Source organism: Schistocerca americana, chromosome 1 (assembly GCF_021461395.2).
Source record: "Schistocerca americana isolate TAMUIC-IGC-003095 chromosome 1, iqSchAmer2.1, whole genome shotgun sequence".
Classification (NCBI taxonomy): domain Eukaryota; kingdom Metazoa; phylum Arthropoda; class Insecta; order Orthoptera; family Acrididae; genus Schistocerca; species Schistocerca americana.
Window position 1 is genome coordinate 916,404,402 of NC_060119.1, and position 24,792 is coordinate 916,429,193.

The 24,792-nt window shown below is 41.0% G+C and overlaps 1 protein-coding gene across 1 annotated transcript in view; it reads right to left on the reverse strand.

The window, feature by feature from the left end:
- The window catches only part of LOC124615327 (general transcription factor IIH subunit 4), a 115,495-nt gene that overhangs the window by 63,222 nt on the left and 27,481 nt on the right, over positions 1–24,792 (reverse strand). Inside the window, exon 3 of the mRNA XM_047143129.1 lies at positions 15,266–15,397. Coding sequence (XP_046999085.1) covers positions 15,266–15,397 — 132 coding nt within the window. The remainder of the gene's footprint in view (positions 1–15,265; positions 15,398–24,792) is intronic.

Here is a 24,792-nt window from a genome sequence, read left to right on the forward strand (position 1 = left end):
TGTTAATAAGTCAAATTCATAGTAAAAAAAAAGAGGAAAGAAAGAAAAGAAAAGAAAAGAAAATATTGCACTGTGCTGCCCTATGGACATCTTTGGTTGCTGTGGCCATTATATCTTTGCTCCAATTCACTAACACCCTAGCAACAAGCAACAGATATTTATTTCCCTTAGTTCTGAATGTGCAAGAGTTTGTCATTAACATCCTCGCTCATTCCCATCCTTGTGTACTTTTTCACTATTAACTGGAGAGCACTGAAGGATTCTGAGCAGATGAAGAATTTCCTGATAGGGTGATTTCTCATCCCCTCAAGTGTCTTTAGGGAGGAGGAGGAGATTAGTGTTTAACGTCCCGTCGACAGCGAGGTCATTAGAGACGGAGCGCAAGCTCGGGTGAGGGAAGGATGGGGAAGGATATCGGCCGTGCCCTTTCAAAGGAACCATCCCGGCATTTGCCTGAAGCGATTTAGGGAAATCACGGAAAACCTAAATCAGGATGGCCGGAGACGGGATTGAACCGTCGTCCTCCCGAATGCGAGTCCAGTGTGCTAACCACTGCGCCACCTTGTTCGGTTGTCTTTACGGAAGTTTACCTTTCCACATCATATACACTATACATGTTATAGGGAACTTTGGAAGCTTGAAAGGATGAATAGCAAATCAGTTGCGATTATACACATGCTTTGACCCATTAGTATACAAATAATTAAATCATTGTGTTCATTCAAGACATAGCTACACATTATGACAAGTAGTCAAGTTTCTTGCACTTTATCATTTTAAAATTAGATTGGGACTTTCAGTTAACTATAGTGACCATCTGTTCCAAACCTGATTCATAATCTTAATGTCTACAAATTCTAACCCCACAAGGCATTCTTGCAGTTGAATCACAAATGTTTTGTGTGTGTGTGTGTGTGTGTGTGTGTGTGTGTGTGTGTGTGTGTGTTATGCCAGTTACTACATATCTGCTCTGAAAGTGATTTGTAACTTTATTGTATGTTAACAATACCAGAAATGACAAGACCTTCAGAGTATGTCTCTCCACGAGAAGGAGCTGTCTTGTTAAGTGTGGTGGTTCTGGATATCAGGTGGAAAAAAAGTGCAAACTTATTAAAGTTGGAACCTAAAAAATTTCTTGTAAAACTGCAAGAGTCTAGAAATGTCATTTCCCCAGACTTGTTTGTTAATGCACTTCAGGTTGTTAATCTGACTTAACTCACAAGATGTGGCAGCCTTGTCAATTTATTATTAAAATATAACTGAGCTGCTTAAATTTAAAATTCATGTGCATTTCAGGTTAGTTAAAAAGATGATGTGCACGATTGAAATCTACACAAATGATGTTTTCTGGTGAACATTTCAAATCTCTCTCTCTCTCTCTTCGTTTTTGCCTGTTGTTTCAACCTCGTAAGAGTCAGCTGAACTTTATGTACTGTCGAGAAGAGGCTGAATGAGGAAAAGAGAATGGAGAGATCATGCACGAATAGTGAGCCCTGGGCTGGACTTCTTACTGTGGACGTAATGCTATAGATGGCAGTGGCAAAAAGTGTGGGATCAACCCAAATTCTGTTTAAAACAACAAGCTGAGATGATATAAGACACTATAATGAATCATGTCTACCCCAATAAGAGGTATCATGGGCTGCTGAAGAGCTGATTGCAGATCTCACATAATGAATGCATGGCAGTACACCTCTGTGCTGTTCAAAAACAAAAATTTAGCCCATTCATCCCTGCATCTTCAAGGTGCAGACAGAATGTTGGACTTTGGGTGGCTGAGTTGGTGATATGGATGATGTGTGTGACCACTGTCTGTACTATAATTGCCAGACTGGAAACTAAGATATTATTATTTAATGTAGTAATGTGTGGAGACATTCATGCTTTCCCAGAAATCTTCTCATTTATTTCCATACTTTTGTTGAGGTAATTGGTGTATGTGGAACAGGAACTCTTGCCGTGAGCTCATTTTATTCTCCACGTAAATCTTCCAGGATTTAGCCATAGCTATTGGAAAATTAATTCAAACACAGCAGTTTTCTGTAGCATGCCAGCAATCTTCTTCATTACATCATATACTTCTGTCTGCTGTTTCCATTCCTCATGTAGTTCTACTGCATCATTTCCATCACAACAACACAATATGTTAACTGTATTTAAGTGTTGAATGCGGCTCTTACTTTTTCATTAAGTTATTTTGTCTTTGTCAGAACAGTCTCATTTCTTAGTCACTAAAGAAATTTATTAACTGCACTCCAGGATGAAACACAGCTCAATGGCTGAAGGGAATAGCAGAACTGCCAAAGGTTGCAAGATGGTTTACAATTTTGGATTGATATTCACTTTTTTCCATCACTACCTACCATAGCGCTGATTATAATACAGTGTACATGGATACTATTGTTGTTGCCATTATTCACTGTGTTGAGTTATGTTCTATGTGACATTAACTCCACGTATTTTGTCTTCTTTCATACATACAAAAGCAGCTGATGTGCTGAAAAAAGTGCTTTCTGTTGAAGTCAGCCTCGGTTGGGAGCAAGGGAAATCTTTCAATGATGGTCGAGTAGTTTCGATTTGTACAGCCCCACTAAGCCAACATACTGCATGTCCTCATGGAGTGTACAGATAGTAAGTGCACCAGTCACACACTCTAAACCATTACTTTAAATAGTGGTGATACGTCATCGAACAATCTTTATTCAAATTTTATTACCATAAACACCTTTTGTAGTATCTGATGTGTTTTTTTAGCATCGCCAAAAGAAGCATGATCAGGAGAACTACTTATATAAGCATCATGATATTGGATATTTTTACTCCCTTAAGGTGCACCCATTGTGCTGGGTATGTTTTTTTGTTTGTAGACCCAGGGCCATGTTGTTCTTACCAACAGTCAGGGATCTATACTGTCCACCCAAGCAGAGAACCACTTCCCACAGGAAGACTTATAGAAGTACGATGCAGCAAGTTCCTCAGAGGTTGCCTGCTAAGGACTATTTCTCCTCAACAGCAATCTGAAAGGTTGAACAAAAGATCTCTGAGAGCATGTGAATATTAGCTGTTCCAGTGAACCGCATAGTATTCACCTTTTTCGACAATCTCCTGACAAATGATCAGGGTAGTAAGTATTATATTCATATGTTTTATGTTATACTTTCTGACATGTTCCACACCCACGAGAATCATCTCATTTTTTTGGGTCTATGGAACGAAAACAAAATCTAATCTAATATCTATTTCCTACAACACTACATTTCATTGTTGCAGCCAACAGTGGTTGCTCAAGCATGCTCAGAGGACAGGTGCCATCACTGGCTTGGCACTCAAAGGGAGGAGCAGGTTACCTTATTTACCCAAATCGAAGCCACTCTTGAATCTATGCTTCACCCAAAAATGAGACTCAAAATTCGAGAGCACGTGAGGGAAGAAAAAGGAGGAAGAAGAAGGAGGAGGAGGAGGAGGAGGAGGAGAAGATTAAAGGGGAGGGGATATATGAATCCCAGCCGCACTTCAAAACCGAAACAAAGCTGGTTCATTCTAACACGAGATACAAATTAGATGGAATGGATGAAGATACAGCTACAGTAGTTGGGTTCGATTTGTAAGCTTAGCAGTCAAGCTTAAGCAAGGCTATTTTGTAGATTAATTTATTCTTTAAAACATTTAAAATGGCATAACATCTCTGCACAGAAGTTATAGTCATAGATGAGTTAAAAATCACTACAAAAGTCAGTAACTGTGCTTCATTTCTGACACTATTGCTATACGACATAAGAATAATACGAATGTAAACATTACATGTACGTATATTAGTTGGTGTTTGCCATTGTCTCACTCACATTTATTAGCGGGGCAGGATTTAAATGAGAAAACAGCTAACATGGAAGAATAAATAGTGTAACGTTTACATACGTATTATTCTTACATTGAAGAGAGTACGTGATTTCCAATTCTTAGGAACTATCACTTGTCGCTGATAGCAAAATGTCAAAGATGTACTGAAGAAGCTTCAGCCATATTAACGTAAAGCACAAACACAGGTTTGCTGATTGGTCTTTTATAGTAGAGTTGTAGTGAAGTAGTAGTGCTGTAAAAACTGTGATACTAAGCTGACCTCTGCCGGTGCTTTAAGTAAACATGCAGCATGATTAACACTTTTTCCTGCAAAAGAAATAATTTCCTTCTCGAATTTAGCACTGTAATGAATGCACTCCATTATGGCTCGCTAACACAAGTACTTCACAAAAATCGTCTATGCAATATGTGGAGTGAGAATGAGCCACAGCTTACCAACTTATGCAAGAATCCTAAGGGCTTACACACTGTTGGTATTTACATACAGAAGTGTATTTTTGTTGCTACAAATATCTGAAAGGCTGCTATATTCAAGGATGAGCAATACTGAATTCCTGTTTCCCTTGTTGGATGACATATTACAATACAACAGTAAAAAAAGTAGTTTTGTCTTCCAACTTTTTTTATATACCTTTACTAGTGCAGCAGTTTGGGCACTAGTATTTATCTTTGTGCCTGCAAAGCACGCCTGTGGCAGCTCATGCTCCTAGTGCCATTTTTCAGTACTTCCATTTGCATTGCATTTGATTATAAGCTGCAGGCAGTTTTTTGGATCCTGAAAACTGGAAAAAAAGTGCGGCTGAGATTCAGGTATATATGGCAGTCTAAGGTAAGACTTGGAGCAAAGATAGGAATGTAGTATGAAAGGTTCGGGCCCCCATGTTTACCAATCTCATACTCTCAAACGAGGGGAGAGTAGCTTAGTGAAGGTGTGCAGATTGGGGCATGCAGATGGGGAGGAGGGTGGTGGTGGGGGGTGCTCATGTCAGGACAGACAGTTCATTTGCTGGGGAGAGATGATGACAGACTATTCAGGATCTATCTTACATACTATGTACACATCTCACGCATGAAGAGATCTTCACCATGGTCCCGAATAGTGCACAGTTGGTGGTGTACAGCTTGAAGCAGTTTTTAATGCTTCTTTCTGGTGGTAAACACCAACATTTACGGTGACTTATCAACTCGGGCAACCTTTCTCCACGTTTTGGTGTCCTACAGTGGTGTTCCTGTGCCCGTGTTAATTTCTATGCATTATGACATATAGTGGTCATGAAGAACAGCACAATCTGAACCTCGCAGTGTCGTTGTAGTTCTGAATGGCAGGGCTGCTTACCAGTATTTGATATCCAGCATTAAATTGACAACCAATTTGCTGAACTGTGGCACATCAAATCATGATTAGAATGAAGGAGTGAGGAGAAATCCATCATCAACAAGTCGTTGGCCACACAAATTGACTCTGATGGCAGTGGTTTCCCTTGATACCTGGTACTCATGGTATATCCCTGACAGAAGAGTAAATGAGAAGTCCAGTACCTGCATGACCTCTGAGATGGAATCCCAAGTGTTGGGCACTCACAACCTGACAATTAGCAAATGCAGACATTGCCTATCTCGTCAATCATGAGTCGGAATGTCCTGCCAACAGCTGGTACAACTTGTAAAATGTATACTTTCATGGCCGGAAATGTTACAATTAATAAAATGTTCTGAGCTATTACGCTGTGGTTGAATGGATTTCACCTTAAAACCCAACATTTTGTCCACATGTGTGGATGACATTTTCAAGAGGGATCATGCCCAATTCACAATCAGGCTTGCTACTGACTGCTACAAAATTCTGCTTCTATGTCCTTCTGCAGTGGCGTGATGTTACATGTTTTGAATGCGCGAGCACAATTGGCTGGTATTGACTTCTGTTGTCTGCTGTTTCTATCACCCCACTGCAGATGACTGGTACACATCATCTTCAGCATTGCAATCCAGATGTCATCAGCTTAACACCCTCCTCGTTCCTGTTGAAATTCCTGGGGTGTTTTACAATCTCTATGGCCTCTCTGTATAACCTTTCGTAGTACCTGCTTGTGGCTGCCAGTACTTGAGTCCTATCAAAATGAACGTAGTGGTTTCCTGGCTGCAAAGCATGTTTCATATTCCCCCCCCCCCCCTCCCCCCTTAGTTCTCATGTACAGTCCCTGCAACTACACCAAATCCTATGAATTCCTACTTTTTCCAGTGGTTGGTGAGCATCCATGGCCAATTTTAAGTGATATTTTATCTTTTCGGTGGGTTTGTAGATTACCGCCATGTTCCACTTTTTCAAAATTTTTCCTATGCAGGCAGAAATGTCCTTAATGAAAGACAGGAGAACTTTCAATTTCTTTGATGCCTGAGGATCTCCACAGTTTCCAGGCAGTGGTATTAATGCTCTTTTAATCTCAGTAAATGAGTAACAATATTTGAGCAATTCATTTGGTGATATGTTTTAATCCTGTATCAAGCAGCTCTGGTACACAGATTTTCCTAGCTCTATCTGCCAACGTTTTTTACGATGCCTCATTTTTGTTGTGTGTGGTGGTTTGAATCCCGGTGTAGGCAATGGTCTGTGTACATGGGCTTTCAGTAAATTGTGTGGCCCAAGCCACCATGTTCTTTCCCGAAAACTAACATATCGAGAAAATTCAGTCTTCTGCCAGTCTCGTAGTCCATGGGAACTGAATCTTCTGCTTGATCCCTCCGACATGTTTGTGTAAATGACCCAGTTCCTCCCTGCCACAAAAACAAACTTATCATCCATGTATCGAAACCAAATATTCAGTTTCTTGTTCATAGTTTCCAATGACTGATCCTTGAAATCTTCCACAAAGAAGTTCACTGTAACTTGCCTTGAGGGGCTCCCCACAGCGACACCATTCATTTATTCATACAATTCATAGTTCCACTTGAAATTTGTGGTTGTGCGGCAATATTTAAACAGTTCTGCAACATCAGGAGGAAAAATCTGATTCAGCTATTGCAATACATCATTAAGTGGAACCATAGTGAACAGTGATACGACATAAAAAGTAAGTAACATGTATATGAAGATGGTATCTGTTCTGTTGGACACGTCTGAAAGAACAGATACCATGCAGCTCCTTACAATGAAATTATATTGAAATGAATACCCCTAGCTACATACAGGCGTTGATATAAGCCAACGAGGACAGTTGAAAATGTGTGCCTCGACCCAGACTCGAACCTGGGATCTCCTGTTTATATGGCAGACGCTCTACTCATCTGAGCCACCGAGGACACAGAAGATAGTGCGACTGCAGGGACTTATCTCTGGTACGCTGCCCATGAGCCCCGCCATCACAACTTATTGTCCCACACTATATTCATAGTACCCCTGCCCATCATACTGATTACTCGCGGCTTTACTGCCGATTCCCGTAAGAGTTCCGGCACTGTTTGTGCACCCACACAGAAGAAGATCGCCCTTGTGTGCAGATGCACAAACCGTGCCCAAACTCTTATGGGAATTGGCAGTAATGCCGCGCGTAATGAGTATGATGGGCAGGGGCACTATGAATATAGTGCGGGATGATAAGTTGCGAATGTGGGTCTAATGGAAGGCATGTCAGAGATAAGTCCCTGCAGTTGGACCATCCTCTGTGTCTTCGGTGGCTCAGATGGATAGAGCGTCTGCCATGTAAGCAGGAGATCCTGGGTTTTGAGTCCTGGTTGGGACACACATTTTCAACTGTCTCCATTGACTTATATCAACACCTGTATGCAGCTAGGGGTATTCATTTCAATAGAAGGAATATGTCATCTGGCTGTATTTAATTTACTGATAAAATGTGCTGAATTCTTGATATACAAATCTGACTGGCCCACATATGGTCATAATAATTCTCTCAAGAATTTGGCAAGATTGAATTTTCTTGATGTGCTAGTTTTCAAGAAAGAAGATGGTACCTTGGGTCACACTATTTACCAAATACCCACGCATCCAGACCATTACCTACACTGGGATTCAAACCACCACCCATAATAAAAGTGAGGCATCATAAAAAACTTTGGCAGACAGAGCAAGGAAATCTGCATACCAGAGCTACTCAACACACAATTAAAACATCTCACTAACATTTTGTTCAAGAATTGTTATTAATTCACTGAGTTGAAAAGGCGTTAAGAGCAGGGCACAGAAATCATAGGGATGCTCCAACGCTTGTGAAATTGAAAGTTTTCCATCCTTTCATTAAGGATCGCATCTAAAATTGGCCAAGGATGGTCACCAATCACTGAAAAAAGCAGGAATTTACAGGTTTTCATGTGGTTGTGGGGAGGGGTACGTGGGCACCACCAAAAGAATTATCAAAAAACGACTAGAAGAGTACAAGGGCAATTGCAGAAGAGGGGATACTGACAGATCAGCTGTTGCGGAACTTGCTTTGCAACCAGGAGACCACCACATTAATTTTGATAGGACTCAAGTACTGGCAGTCACAAGTGGATACCACGAAATGTTATACACAGAGGTCATAGAGATTGTGAAACACTCCAGGAATTTCAAAAAGGAGGAGGAGGGTGTGAAATTGAATGACATCTGGATTCTGGTGCTGAAGAAGATGCATACCAGTATTCCAGAACGGGGTGATAGCAACAGCAGAAGACAGCCATTGTGCTCACACATTCCAAGCATGTGCCATCATGCCACTCCGCAGTAGAATTTTCCAGCAGTCAGTAGCAAGCCAGGGTGTGAATTGGACATTCGAAAAAGCTACGATCACTCTTGAAAACGTCCTCTGCACATGCGGACACAATGTTGGGTTGTAAGGTGAAATCCACGGCATAATTGCCCGGAACACTTTATTCACTGTAACTTATACAATGTCTACCAATGTCTATCACGTGATGCATTGAACTATTTCATTCACTGTGGCAACTGAAAGCTCTCTCTTCGATGTAGAAGTTATCTAATTCAGTTGACTATGGGTTTACACTGTGATTCCCCTCCTCACCGCCTTAACGTAGCACTATCCGTACGGGTGAGGAGTTTTGCGTGCTCTGGATCCGGAGGGCTACGCCAGCGGTAGCGTAGCTACCAGCAGGTTCACCTATGTCGGACACGCCAAAGGGGAGGATCCAGACAAAGTGTGTCCCACAACGACCTATCATTAGCCTGTCTCCTATCCTATCCTATCTTAAACCTCTCCTTTTTCCTTAACATTATCAACCGCTGCCAAACCTCTCCTTTTTCCTTATCATTATCAACCACTGCCAGGGAAATGGCGAAGTCCTTAACAGCAGCTACGGCAGAGAACAACATTTTTGGGACGGCACAGCTGGTGGAGGAGGCACCCTTTCCCTCCCAAGGGCAAATGAGGAGTGGAACCACAGCCTTGTGGGGATGAGGGATCTTCAAAGGCTGAGGGAGTAAACCCTGAAAGAAAATCCTCAAATGTGTTAGGCTTTGCACACCAGCAGATGAGAAAAAGTTGTTAATGCTTTCAATCAAAGAACGAGCCTTGGATTAAAAATACCTAATGTAGACAGGCCTTCTTGTTCCCCTGGAATGAATGACAGCTCTTCACAGCCTGAAGAAAAACCCAAGAACACGAGAAGATACACTAAACAAGAACAGAAAACTAGAACCCGACAAAAACAAGTTGAGAGTGGGAACATTAACTGTTATAACCTTGACAGGAAAGACTGAAGAGACTGTAGACATGATGGAGAGGAGAAAGATTCATATCCTTGGATTGAGTGAGACCAAGTGGCAGGGAAAAAACTCTAAATTGCTGAGAGGTGGGTACAAATTATACTGGCAGGGTCACAATAAAGAGGCAAAAAATGGAGTGGGGTTAGTGTTTCACAAAGACATTGATCCAATTACAGAAGTGAGCTTTATAAGTGAAAGGATAATTAGAGCAAGAGTGAACTTGGGAAAGAACAGTTTTACTATACTCCAAGTGTACGCATCTCAGCAAGGGTACAGTAAGGAAGAAAAAATGAAATTCCTTGAAGAACTGGAAGACTAAGTAAGAGAAGATAACATTATGATAACTGGGGATCTGAATGCTCGGATCGGCACAGATAGAAATGGATATGAGGAGGTAATGGGTTCTTTTGGATATGGAAGACGAGATGTTGAGGGTGAAGAAATTACAAATCTGTGCATAAGGAATCATTTTTTCATGAAGAATACATTCTTTAAGAAACAAGGTAGCCATAAGGTTACTAGATATGGCTGGGATGGCAAATCTAAGACAGTTATAGACTATATATTAGCGGACAAACTAATTGGAGGAAAAGTAAGGGACACTAAAGTCATACCAAGTGAGCACTTGGATAGTGACCACAGATTACTAGTAGCTGATCTAAATTATAAGATGAAAAGTTTGAATGCTGTACAAAGAGTGCTAAAATTAAGGGGTGGAAGTTGAAAGAAGAAGAAAATAAGAAAAGTTTGCAAAATATAGTTGCACAAAAATTGCCAAAAACTGAAGGGTAGTGTAGAGGAAGAATGGAACCTATTTAAAACATCAATAGTTAACAGTGCTGTGCAGATATGTGGCAAAACTAAGAGTAAAGTGAAAGACAAAGAAATAAGTTGGTGGAACAACAGAGTAAAAGATGCACTTAAAAAACCATAATATGGCAAAGAAAAACATGGAGTTCGGAAAAAAAAAAATCAGAACCAGGGGCTCGTACCAAAATATGAACACAAAGTGACAACACTGGAGAAGGAATACCAACAAAAGAAACTCCAAGCAAAGAGAATTGTGAAAGAAGAAAAGGAGAAGAGATGGGAAATATTCACTCAGAAACTAGAGCAGGATAGGAAAGGGAACCAAAAACTGCTATATGGGTTATTGAAAAGTAAAAGATCTGATAGAGAAGACATAAAAGTGATTGAAACAGAAGATTATCAGGGACGTTGAAGGTATCAGAGAAGAGATGAAGAGTTATTTTAAAATCTTACTGAATGGGGAAGGTGCACAAGAAAGTGACACTGAAGTCATTGAATTAGAGGAGGAGCAGGATCCAATCTCTTGGTTAGAAACTGAAAATTCCCTTAAACAGACGAAAAGAGGGAAGACGGCTGGATTGGATGAGCTGACAGCGGATATGATTAAAGCCGCAGGAATCCATGGAATACAGTGGTTACACCGGGTGCTGGGGATGATATGGAAAGAAAACAAAGTGTTGGATGAATGGAAAAAAGGAATTATAATACCACTGTACAAGAAAGGTAGTAGAAAGAAATGCACCAACTACTGAGGAATAACACTTATCACACTGCTTTAAGATAATGGAAAAGGTTATAGAAAAAAGATTGCGGAAAATTCTAGAACACCAATTAGAGGAACAACAGCATGGGTTCAGAAGTAACAGGGGAACAATAGATCACATTTTCTCTCTCCGTCAGTTAATGGAGAAGTTTCGGGAAAAAGGAAAGGACTTGATAGTAGTATTCATGGATTTGGAAAAAGCGTATGATAGTGTACCAGGGGATAAAATATGGGAATGCTTGAGAAAACATAATGTTCTCAATTCATTAATTAAAAAGGTCCACATGCTGTACAATGGTTGTGAGAGCAGTGTAGAAAGTAGGAGGTGGAAGATCAAAATGGTTTAAGGCAAAGAGAAGTCTTTAGCAGGGCAGTTCGCTCTCCCCTTTACTCTTTGTTACACTTATGGATACAATCATGAAAGAAATCAAGGAAGAAGAAAATGCTGATAAGATCGCCATTTGGGGAGAGACGGAAATGGAGGTTCAGAGGAGACAAGATAACTGGAACACAAAATTTAAAAAAATACTTTTTGAAACACCTTTGATGTGCAGCAATATGTACGCTGCGTATTTTTGTATTAAAAAGGTATAAATTCGAATTCCACCAAATACCATATGTTACTTTCTGAAGCATTGAAATCGAGATTGCGTTGCACATTTGTAAGCCACTCATAGCTCATGTCACATGATTTCACCAGCTGATGACAGCATAGAACACGTGATGTAATCAGCCAATAGCAAGATCACTCTTCAGTAGCGCGAAAACACAAATAAGAAAAGTTAATGGTTTAAATTAACATACATAGCATTCACATATAACATTGGTCTTGAAGATTAATAAGCTGGAAGAGAAGCTAAGCTTCCACATATAATGTTGATCTTTTCTGCACGTGATACACTTTAAGATACATCACACAAATGTACCAGTAAAATTTTTAATAACGACGTAAATGTCTGATCTTCTGGGTTTGAAATTCTTCTAAATAGCCGCCTTCAAAGAGTTGATTTTTAAATGAGAGTCAAACGCTTTATTATTTAAGAAATTCATCGTACATTCTCGCACATAGTTCATCTTGCGTAAAAGGAAATTTGCTTTTAATGTATGTAACGCTTTTCAAATCACCATTCGCAATATTTTGCCGCTACCCATTAGAAATAGGTTCGTTTCAGCAGTTGCAAGAGAGCGCCAGATAACAGGCGTCACCGCGCGATGACGCAGCAAGGCCGTATGTTCGTACGTGTAAAACATTAAAAGATCTTACATTATGTCATAACAGAAACAAGAATCAGAGGATACTTCAAGAGCATCGGAATTTCGTAAAATGCATAATTCAGCTTAAAGTGCACATTCGTATGTCCAGATTCGGATGTAAAGTTTTTTGGAGTACCAGTATTGTATTATCTCATGTTTGGTTCTTTATCATGGCCCAATGTCAAACGTGCACTTGAAATCAGCGAACAGTTGAAACCAGCCAACAGTGTGAAATTAAACAGTTGGTTTCAAATAAACTTACTGCCTCAGCAGAAAAGATTAATAAAAGCCAAATCTCTTTAGCAAACCGACAAAGATAACTTCATTGTTCTGCAAGGCGATTAATGCTTGACTGTCAGGAAGATGGAAATAAAATCTGAAACTAATAACATATTTTAGCCTTCCGTAATTATGCGAACGTATTTTAATTCATTTGATATCTCCCGGTCACAAAAATCCGTTTTATCATTTAACGCGAGAGCAATAAACGAAGGGGAAACAAAAAAATACTGAACGTAAACACAGGTCACGTTTAGACGACCTATCTCCCCACCACAACTCAGACTGCTCTGCGCACCAGGCCCGGATTTACTACCTGTATATTTCTGAACTGGGCAATATTAGGTAGTGGCGCCCAGCCACACTTTTGTAACCAGAAGCGGGAGAAAGTACTACTCACGCGCGACTCAACTACGCATGCACAAGAGCCCGCCCGCAACTGCTCAAAGGAATCTCATTTAAACAGTTGTCACGTCATGCTCATCAGAGGCATTTTGTTGTTATGAAGCATTGCATAGTCTTCCAAATGCCTTTGACACATTTTGCTGTTGGCAGACGCTTGTATGAGCACTGTGTTTTGTTTTGTATACGGCGCATTTCCTTTGCAACTTACGTCTTTTTTCACAACCATTTCATTACAGCCTAATTGAACACAGTGGCTCCAGTTGCCCTTCTGAGATCGTCTTGCAGTACTCTGGTGGTATCCGTATTACGCTGCAATGCAGATATGGCCAGATATTGGTCTTCAAGTGGCATTGTAATGTATCGGCGACCTTGTCCAACTTCGCAATCTGTGACATGGTCATGAATGGAACAGTGATCCAGGAAGTGTAGAACAAATTCTTTATTTCCATCTGTGATCACAAAATTGTTAGGTACTCAGACAACTGCTTTTGGTAAGCAGTGACCATCTTCAGACCTGCAGTAAAACATGAGGAGAAAAATAAAATACAAACCCAAATACAACTAGTGGATTGTCTACAGCTCAAAACAATAAATTGGCGATAATGAAAATTATTACTGACTAACATGTGAAAATTATGCACTTTAAATATGATGAGGCATACCTGTTCTAAAAACATTTCCTAATATAATGAAGCCATAGTGGCATCATCAAATGATAAACACAAAATCAGTGTCAGTATTGTCAAACTTACATAAAATATGGTATGTATTACAGTCATCTTGTTAACTGTGTTACTGTTCAAAACAAACTGCCACACAGTAGCCACAAAATATTTGTGTCACAAGCTTGCCAGATGTTGCTACTGAAGGCATACATATGTTCTCCATTCTCTATTCATATAGTCATTATGGCCTATTGTATTTTTTTATGCTGTAGACAATCCATTAGTTGTATTTGTGTTTTTCCCACATTTTGCTGATCTGAAAATGGTCATTGCTGACTGCTACTGGTAGTCGGAGGACCTAACAAGTTTGTGATCGTAGACAGAAATAAAGAAATTTATTCTTGTCCAACTCGCTAACTTATGGATCACACATGGAGAGGCATTTGCATTGCAGCAACATGACCAAAAGTCCACCCTTTCTGGATCAAACAGACCTTCCTTACAACTTATGCTGCATTAAGATGCTGCATTGTATGTACTTGGTTGAATACAATGTTCACAAATGACAAAAATGCACAAATGACAAATACCATCTGTGTACCTCACTAGAAAACACTGGAACATCAGTACCCACATCCGTCCGAGGAGTCACCTGACACTGTACTGTGATGCACAACACATCTAATACATGGCAAATAATTTTAATTGTTGCCTACACTGAAAGCAAAGATCTCAAGTCATGTAATATGGCCAGAAGTACTGCCAGTATGAAAACAGATTTAACATACTGGATGTGGATATACATGTTCCCCCAATTCTTTTAATCGGTGTATGATCCCCGTAACATGCAAATAAAGAGACTAAATTATCCTTGCCGACATTGAGCTGAAACATTGTCTTCAAAAACTACGAAAGGCTCCAGTAATAGAACTGAAGCATCAGCATGAAGATCAACTGCAAGAAGAATTATATAGTATGAAAATGTAGAGGCTTTTGTACTTGCCAACAATGACTTCAAAAGAAATCAGCCTTACATAACTCTTGTCCGCTATACGCTTAGTCTCGGAGATTCGATGAAATGTTTTCCATTATTTACTGGATTAGGAAAATCAGTGGATCAAAGAAAGGAAGTCTTATACTATTATCTGGTTTATTTCAACAATGTGTATTAAGTGTGTCGTATAAAAAAGGGTGGGGATGCGGAGTGGTAGAGTAATGTTTCTTCAATATTTTCTTGTTTTGATGTGTGCTTTCCTCCAGCTGCCTCAAAATAGGCAAATATTTAGTTCGAAAAGAATATTAATAGGCATCCTCTCTAGTCTTCAACTACATCTATAAGTTAACAACATCCTAGATTTTCTACAAGTTAACGACAATATTTGTTTGAAACTTGGGCTGTGTTACAGCAAAAGAGATTTTCCTTTAACACTTTATGTTCTCAGACTCACATTATGACAATACACTTAGTGTGCACTGTAAGAATACTAATTGCAGAATAATATTATTCATATATCTTACCCTCCTAGAAGTGCAACTTTGAGATACTTTTTGAAAGTTGTATTCAGGATCCAACCAGGCAACCCACCAGGAATAGCTGCCTCTTGCCAGACATGTAGACTCGTCAGCACCTCAGATACTTGAGCATGTTCTCTGCAATACAGAGTAAAAAATGAATCAGTAACCAGGTAGTTTCAGAAATTCCATGGCAACTCTTATCTTGGTGATGATACAGTAATGGCAGGAAATATGATCACTAAGCACAGGCAAACTTGTGCAAGTGATGCTTTGGTTAGATTATTTGGAGGCTACATATAAACAACTGGATTCTATGTTTTCCTTATTTGAAGGAGGCTTTTGGTATCGATTTATGCCAAAATTAAATGGGATACACACTTGCACAACATTCTCTCAGGCATGTGAATGAATGCCTTTTTTCCTGGAATAAATTATTACGAAAATATGTGACTATGCCATCTTATTTCTCTTCTCAATGACTATAGTTCAGTCTTATAGAAAATTACAAACACTGAGAATAAAATCGTTTGTTCATCAATAATGGTGACCACTGTGCTGACCTTAAGAGGATTAAGGAATCAAACTATGAGGTCATCAGTCACTCATTCAGGAAAGAAGTTATTGGAGAACAGTGTTGTTAATCAGAAGTAAACTCCGTCTCAGCATGTTACCAAGCTGTATGGAAAATAGGACATAGATGCCCAGAACATTAATTAGCAATAATGCGAGTTAAAAGCAATTGCAGGAAATGTAAAAAGCGGTGCAAAATGGGGCAGTGTGTAGACCACAAGCTGATGGGGAACCCTTGGAATTCATCTCTGGTGAGAGGCTGCCCCCAGCCAAGATAAGGCGTGCAGAAAATAGTGATACATCACCACCTCCCTTCTAAATGGACAAAGAGGCTGTCAGTGGAAATAAAAGGGGGCTTAGAACTAAGAATACAGCAAATATCAGAAAGAGGCCTGTAAGGTAATAGACTCAAATTAAAATGGAATGACCTGGCTGTCAAGTGGGGCATACACAATAAGGATCCACCCCCAGCATCAGGCACTTTTCCCAAAACCACCTTATCTGAGAATGAATAATGCATTAAAGCTGGGAATAAAAGCCATTTTTCAGAGTGACTATACAACCTGTTTGGCTGTTCTTTTATTATCAGCCAACACTGAAGCTAAGACTCCAATCTTGTTTATTGGAGTGCTGTAATTAGGGTGCACTGAACAAAGATACAAGCTAGTGTTCGTGAAACACCAAGGTCACACTGTGGAGGCATGCCACAGGGAGAAGCATCAGCGGCCAAAACTAATGGATGTGATGTAGAAAAGAGCATAATGCAGGGCGCTGAGCACAGCAGATGCCTCAGCCGAGTGGAAGCATGCTCTCCGTCAGCTGTCCACCAGAACTGAATGCCCTTCCTTGGTAACTGGTTGAGCAGATGCATAATGTCGGCTGCTTGTGGAAGGAACTTAAACTAATAATTCTGCTCTGCACAAAAAGCCTGCAGCTGCTGTAAGTTTTGTGGGGAGCATAGAGGTGCAATGACAGAAACACTGTGGCCAGTAGGTTGCATCCCATCTTTGTTGAGCAAGTGGCTGAAGCATTCACTAGTTCCTTAAAAAATAATAATAATAATAATAATAAAATACAATAAAATAAAAAATAGTGGTTGTGTAAGCAGCACTTGAGCCTTGCATCACACAACATAGCAAAGAGGGGACAAAGGGTGTGCAGCTGGTCCTGACAGGTAATGCCCGTGACAATTACACCATTGAGACAGTTAGCATGAGCAGGGATGAACACTGTTAACTGTTCCACGTATCTCTGGAAAACTGCTACAGAGGATAAGATCCCAAATGGCAAGTGCTTGTATTTGTATAAGTCAAGGGGGGTGTTGATGATCATAATGCATTGCAATTTCAGTGGAATCTGCAAGTACCAGTATGCATCAGCAAGGTCTGTCTTAGAAAACAATTCACTCACACCAAGCTTTGTGAGGATGTCATCTGTACGTGATATGGGGTAGGATTCCACTTGCACCTGAGCACTGATTGTCGATTTAAACTCTCCACACAGCCCGTGGGAGTCATTGGGTTTCTTGACCAGCACCAGGGGCATGAATTGGTTTTAGCATGTTCAACTACGGGCATTGTCTGAATGTAAGGAGATACAAGCAAGGAAAGCTGTGGTGCACACCAGGCCAGGTTCGAATAGAGGTGCAAAGGCAGTACAGAGGTCATTGAGCTCCTGGAAGGGAACCGGGTCTGAAACAACATGAACCTTGTCGGTAATGGAGAACCCAAACAGAGAGGAAGTGTCCATATTGGAAATGTTGTCAGCTGAGTGACTATTGACAAGAGAGTTATCAATCATTTGACCTTTTCGTATGCAGTGTTGTTTGTCAATTGACCACAGAGGGGAATCAAGCTGTCACCAAATGTGACCAATGTATGGGAGAGCAAAGCCAAGTTGGGGAACTAAGACGAGCATACATTTGGTGGTTAAACAAAGAAACAGTAGCTCCCATAACCACCTGGAAATGGACATTCTGGTTTCCAATTGTGAGGTTGGAAGGATTGCCCTAAGAAACAGCTGCCTCTAATTCATGCACCATCCCTTCAGGAGTGACATTCGACCATCCTGACAGATGAAACCAGACAGTACGGAGATGCCCATCTCCCCCACAACAGGTGCACCATGCGCAGTGATCCAGATATTCTGCATGTGGGTGTGCCGTGGAGCACTCAGGAGATGATGGGAGACCCAGCTGCTTACACCGACAGGGGGGTACAGGCTGTTCAGAGGCCACTGACATGATCAAAAGCAATGAATCATGGTGCCACTGCCAGGAAAAAGGCTTACGAGAATTGAGTCCCGGAGGCAGTGGCTGGACTACTGCTATTTGGGGTTGACCCACGAGGCAGTCAATTTCTGCCTGCATGATCTCGAAAGTGAGTGCGATTTTCAAAACATCGTCCAATTGTCTAGTTTGAGGGCTGCAGGGTGTAGTTCCAGATCTGGAGCTAATAGGACCACTACATCTCACATCACAGAATCTGCACAGGAAGTGCTGCAAGCTGGGTTTGTACAAGTGAAATTGCAACATCGACTCAATCCTTGCAAAGCTGTCACCCATGAGTGGTACAACTGACCATGTTGCTTGTGGTACTGATGGAACTTAGGCGCAATGTGACCACATGGAATTGTTGTGAATAATAATTTGACAGCAACGAAAACATCTCATTTAATTGAGTGTGACAATATTTGAGGGTGGAGATAACTTCTGTAGTAAGAAAAATGTCTTTGGGGAAGCCCATGAAAGGAGAGCATCATCTGAAACCTAAAAATCAGCGAAGTGCTGCTTCAGTTGCTGAAAATAGTCTCCCAATCCTCTCTGGCATTGTTAAATGGTGGAAATGTGGATGGGTTGCTCTCCACCTGGGAAGTGATCACAGCCTGGATGGCTTGGGAACCCTGAACCTGTGGAACCCAGATGCTGTAAGCAATCTGATAAAATACTGAATTTTATGATGGGACAATTCAGTCTGTTGTTGAAATAGCTGTTGCAATTGCTGCTGCATGAGCAGCTGGTACTGTTGCTGTTCCACAAGTTCCATGAGCTTCACGTGCTTAGGATGCTGCTGATCTTTTACCTCGTCACCGATTATAGTGGCAGGAATTTGACAAAATAGGGAACGATTTGAGAACCATTAGAACAGGCTGACTGGCTGGTGGTGCCACAGCAAGTCTCCTGATAAGAATAAACGGGTGTACAACAACAACTACAGAATGACAAACAATGGAGATGGCATAGAAGAATAACAAGTCCAGCAAGTGAACCACAACTGAAACCTAAGATTTAGCAAAACCAGAACCAAAATCACAATGTGTAGCAAGCTGTGCCACTGGCTTTAAAGGGGCTGCCGCAGGCACTGATTGGATGGCATAGCAGGTGCGTCTCTGTAGTCAGTGCCGCAGCAGCGACAGCAGTGCTCACAGATCGCAGCAGTGCCATCTAATGGCCGTCTTCGAGATCTATGCCTTCCAGAGGACTTCCAAACTTGGTAGGCTGGGCTACTGTACTCATATATAATACTAGAAGGAGAAATGATCTACACTGTCCAGTACTCAGCATTGGCGCACCACTGAAGGGAGTGAAATTATAGTTGTAAAGTATTGGCAGAACATAAATAATTAAGGAGTACAAGGAGACAGTGGTTCAAGAGGAGGAGGGGGTCAGTTTGGCGGATAATCAGAGCCACGACAGAGGATGTGATTTAATTGTTTCAGCCCAGGATGATATCAGGTGTTGAGGAAGGTGCTTCTTTGTAGATGATTCTTGGAGGGTGGTGGGAGGATGTGGTACAGGAAACCTATTTAAGGACTATGTTTAGGGGTAGTGTCTATCTGCAAAGACCTTCGTGAGAACTCCAGCATAGTGAGTATGTGAATTGTCATCACTGCAGATGTATCATCTATGAGTGGCCAGGTGGTATGTCAGGTATTTTTTAGTATTGAAGGGATGTCAGCTGTCAAAATGCAGGTACTGTTGGTAGGTAGTGGGTTTATGTGAACAGAGGTGTGGATGGAGCTATCAGAGAGGTGGAGGTCAATCTCAGGAAAGTGTCGCATTGGATTGGGGTAAAGCGAATGGGAAAGAAGGTGCTGAGGTTGTGTGTTATCTATGTATTTGCACTCTAGCTCAACAAAGGATCTACTCTGAAATCTAGCACGTATCCTTTCTATTTTATGTGCCAGCCAATGCCTCAATGCTTCTGCTTTTCAATAACTTGCCTCCTTTACTCTAAAGTATTTACCACATGACATAAGAATTCAATAGATAATAAAATAAACTTGAAATACAAACTGAAATCGTAGCTTGACAGCTCTTCCTACTCCACGCAAGCATTTCTGAATGTATAGTGGTATGATTTGTGTGTGTGTGTGTGTGTGTGTGTGTGTGTGTGTGTGTGTAGGAAATCATGTAGGCGGTCAGAATGTTACCATATTTTCTCTTGAGAAGGAAACTTGCTCCACACCCAAACTAGAAGTCGCAATTTTTATCCATGGGACATGCAAATAATACTTCCTACCCTGCGGATGACACAGACATGAAAACAGGTAGATCCTATCTTCCTAGATTCGCAAAAGGTGTTCAACGCTACACTATGTCATCTTAAAACCCAGGACTGATCAGTGGAGTAGCTTCACAGATATGCAATTGGCTCCATGAATGTTTGAATAACAGAACTTAGCATACTGTGCTGAATAACAAATGTCAACAGATATGAAAGTAATGTTGTGTGCACTGCAATGAAGTGTAATAGGATCTCCAATGCGCTTAAAATATATACATGATTTATCAGTTAGCATCAGCAGTGTAATAAAACTGTTGACTGATTATGCTGTTATCTACAGGGAAGTTGGACGATAGTAAGGAAATTCAGAAATACTACAGCATTTACACTTGGTGTAATGAATGGCAGCTCTCTTTTAATGTGAATAAATGTAATGCCACAGCTACAGCAAAGAGGAAGAGCTCTATAACAATTCATTTACAATAATCAATATATTGAGCATGTTAAATTTTATAAGTATTTAGGAGTAAAGCTAATAAGTGATATGAAACAGGATGAACATTGAAAATCAGTACTGGGGTAGCAAATGAAAGATTTAGATTTGTTGGTAGGGTTGTAGTAAAGTGCAGAATACCTTCATAGAAAGTCACATACAAGGCAATATTATGAACAATTCTTGAGTATTGTTGCAGTGCTTGGAGTACTCCTAAGTAGCATGACAATAGAAGTTGAATGAATTTAAGAATCACTGCTAAAAACATTATACATCAGTTATAGGCCATACAAAAATGTAACAGCAATGTTCAGAAAACTTAGAGGAAAGGCTATCATGAAACCCTGTTGGGAAAATTTGCAGACCCTATATTCGAGAAAGACAGTGTTGCCACCACAATATCTCATATGGGGATCACAAGAAAAATATAACAGAGATTAACGTATGTCAATATGTAAAATGAAACATGACTGAAAATCCCTAAATTGATATGAAGTACCTTTCCCCATAAAATTTATAGTAGGTTGTGGAGTATTAGGTTATGAATGTAGGTGGCCAGACTATTACAATGTTATATATCAAATACTATGCAACAAAAGGCACAACCACATCACATTATCTTCAGCTACTTGATTTGTATTTTTCAGTTATGAGGATGGAGGACTAGCATACGTATTACTTTGTAACAAAAAAGGGATTTAAGAAATGAGACATTTCTTACTACAAAGAAGTTGTTATGACTGAGACAAGAGCACAAAATACATTATATGATCAAATGTATCCAGACACCTGGCTGAAAATGACCTACAAGTTCGTGGTGCCCTCCATCGGTAATGCTGGATTCAATATGGTGTTGGCCCATCCTTAGCCTTGATGAAAACTTCCACTCTCGCAGGCATACATTCAATCAGGTGCTGGAAGGTTTCTTGGGGAATGGCAACCCATTCTTCATGGAGTGCTGCACTGAGGAGAGGTATTGATGTTGGTCGGTGAGGCCTGGCACGAAGTCGACGTTCCAAAACATCCCAAAGGTGTTCTATAGGATTCATGTCAGGACTCTGCACAGGCCAGTCTATTACAGGGATGTTATTATCCTATAACCACTCCACCACTGGCCGTGCATTATGAACAGGTGCTCGATCATGTTGAGAGATGCAATTGCCATCCCTGAATTGCTCTTCAACAGTGTGAAGCAAGAAGGTGCTTAAAACATCAATGCAGACCTATGCTGTGATAGTGCCACGCAAAACAACAAGGGGAGCAAGTCCCCTCCATGAAAAACACGACCATGCCATAACACCACCGCCTTTGAAATTTACTTTTTGCACTACACACGCTGGCAGAAGACATTCACCGGGCATTCGCCATACTCCACACCCTGCCATCGGATCACCACATAGTGTACTGTGATTCGTCACTCCACACGTTTTTCCACTGTTCAATCGTCCAATGTTTACGCTCCTTACCCCAAGCGAGGCGTCGTTTGGCATTTACCGACGTGATGTATGGCTTACGAGCTGCCACTTGACCAAGAAATCCTAATTTTCTCACCTCCCGCCTAACTGTCATAGTACTTGCAGTAGATACAACCCTCTTCAACTGTCGGCAGTCTCTGTCAGTCAACAGAGGAAGTCGGCCTGCATGCTTTTGTGCTGTGCGCGCCCCTTCACGCTTCCACTTCTCTATCACATTGGAAACAGTGGACCTAGGGTGGAAGTCTCGCATACAGATGTATGACACAAGTGACACCCAATCACCTGACCACATTCGAAGTTTGTGAGTTCTGCGGAGTGCCCCATTCTGCTCTCTCATGACGTCTAGTGACTACTGAGGTCGCTGATATGGAGTACCTCGCAGTAGGTGGCAATACAATGCACCTAATATGAAAAACATATTTTTTTGGGGGTGCCTGGATACTTTTGATCACATAGTGTACGAGTATGTCCCATAATTCTAGAATAAAGTATCATCACATTAACATGTGGATACTAATGCAATTCTGTGTTGTGATCCTTAAAAAATGCTGGAACGCATATTCCCACCATATCCTGGTTGGAGCAGCGACCAACAAAATTTTCTCTTTCCTTTTTGGTTTAGTCTAGAACAGTGGTAGTCAACCTGGTCCGTAAGACCCACTAGTGTGCATTCCAGCTTTAATGATGGGTGGTAGACAGTAGGGGGTTTAAATAATTATTTCATTAGGATTCATGAAATTTTGACGAGGTATTTGGTAAGTGATTATTATTAGATGCTTTGACTTGCTGTAACTCTGTTTTAGACAGTTAATAAAGGTACTTCCCTATTTTGTAACTGCCATTCCTGTGGAACTGGTGGGCAGTTAGAAAATTTTACTAACGGAGACACAAAACTGGGTAGTAGGTGAAACAGGTTGACTGCAGTCACAATTGTATTTTCTCAAAGACGATTAAGACTGGAATAACACGTACTGTATTACGGAGCACTTAACTTCATTGTTCCAGTATTCTTGTTGCTAGAAGTGGGTGGGGTGGCAGGGCAGTTACTCTGCATATTCATTACGGAATGTAACAGGAGCACATCAAGTGTCCTTTCTGCTAAAGATGGCACTGTTGTTCAATTCTGCACATATTCATTTCAATATTGACATTTTCTGCATCTATGCAGCTGTCAAAACTAGGGACTGTGTTATCAGGCTTTCCACAAGTTTCCCCATGTGAAATTACCTGATTTCCAGACAACTTTTAGCAATTTTCCCTGACAAATTTTGAGACTGAGTGATAGAGAGGGTTTATGGGATCAGACTGTGAGATCATCAGTCCCATGATTCCAAAGTTACTCACAGAAGAAGGAAGGTCCACTAAAAGTAGATGGATCCAGCCAGGTATGTCAAACTGTACAACAAGGAAGTTAAAACACACAGAGTAAAAGGCATAAAAGGTTAGACCCAATCCAAAACTGGAAAAAAGAGTGGTCATGGAGTTCCAGACCTAGAAAACGTGAAGAGAGGTCCCAACCACAACCACATTGCCTCTGCTCCAGGAATAAAGCAAAACCTTATATCTGGAAATAGTCACTTTCATGGAGGAAACTGAGGACCAGAATTGTCTGCTAATATTAAAATTAAGAAAGACTATACTTAGCACGGAGGGCCAAAACAAGGGAACATTCCAGCAATATGTGGGATACCATCAGAGTGGCTCCACAACCATACTGTGGAGGCGGCTTCATTACACAGGAGTAATCCATGGGTGAGCCTGGAATGACCAATGCATAGACGGCATAAAGCAGTGGGCTCCTTCCATGGGGAGTGAAAGGAAGAGCACCAAAGCATAGTAGCCTCCTTGACTGTGCGGAGTTTATTACTGAGAACAGTAGCACACCAAATGTCATTTCACTTTTGGTCAAAGAGAGGTATGATATAGATCTGTATATCCACAGCTAGAGTCATGAAAGGGAATGGAGGGTGAGTATCAGCTTATCTAGCCAAACGGTCAGCCAGTTCATTCCTTGATACCCACGTGACTTGGGACCGAGAGAAAGACAACTGAGTAGGCGGCACGGTCAAGGGAGGGGAGAAGGTCATGGATAGCAGAGACCAAAGAGAAGTGAGACGCATTCCAACCAGCAATCCAACCTGTGGGCGGTGATCAGGAGGGAGACATCCCTCACTTGCAAAGAGGACAGAGTACATGGGATGGCCAGGGAATCTGCGAATGGTGATTGCATAAGCAACCAGGAGTTGGCTTCATCGTATTTGTAGAGGGGGAATCCCCACTTCTGTGAGGGGACTGTCAATGGGACTAGTGCAAAAGGCACCAATATCCAGATGCACCCCTCAATGGTGAACAGGATTAAGTATTTTCAGAGTGGAAGGAGCCACTGAGCCATAAACCTGACTTCCATAATCTAGTCTGGACAAGACCGAGCATGGTACAGATGGAGAAGAGTAGCATGGTCTGCACCCCAAGATATATGGGCCAGGA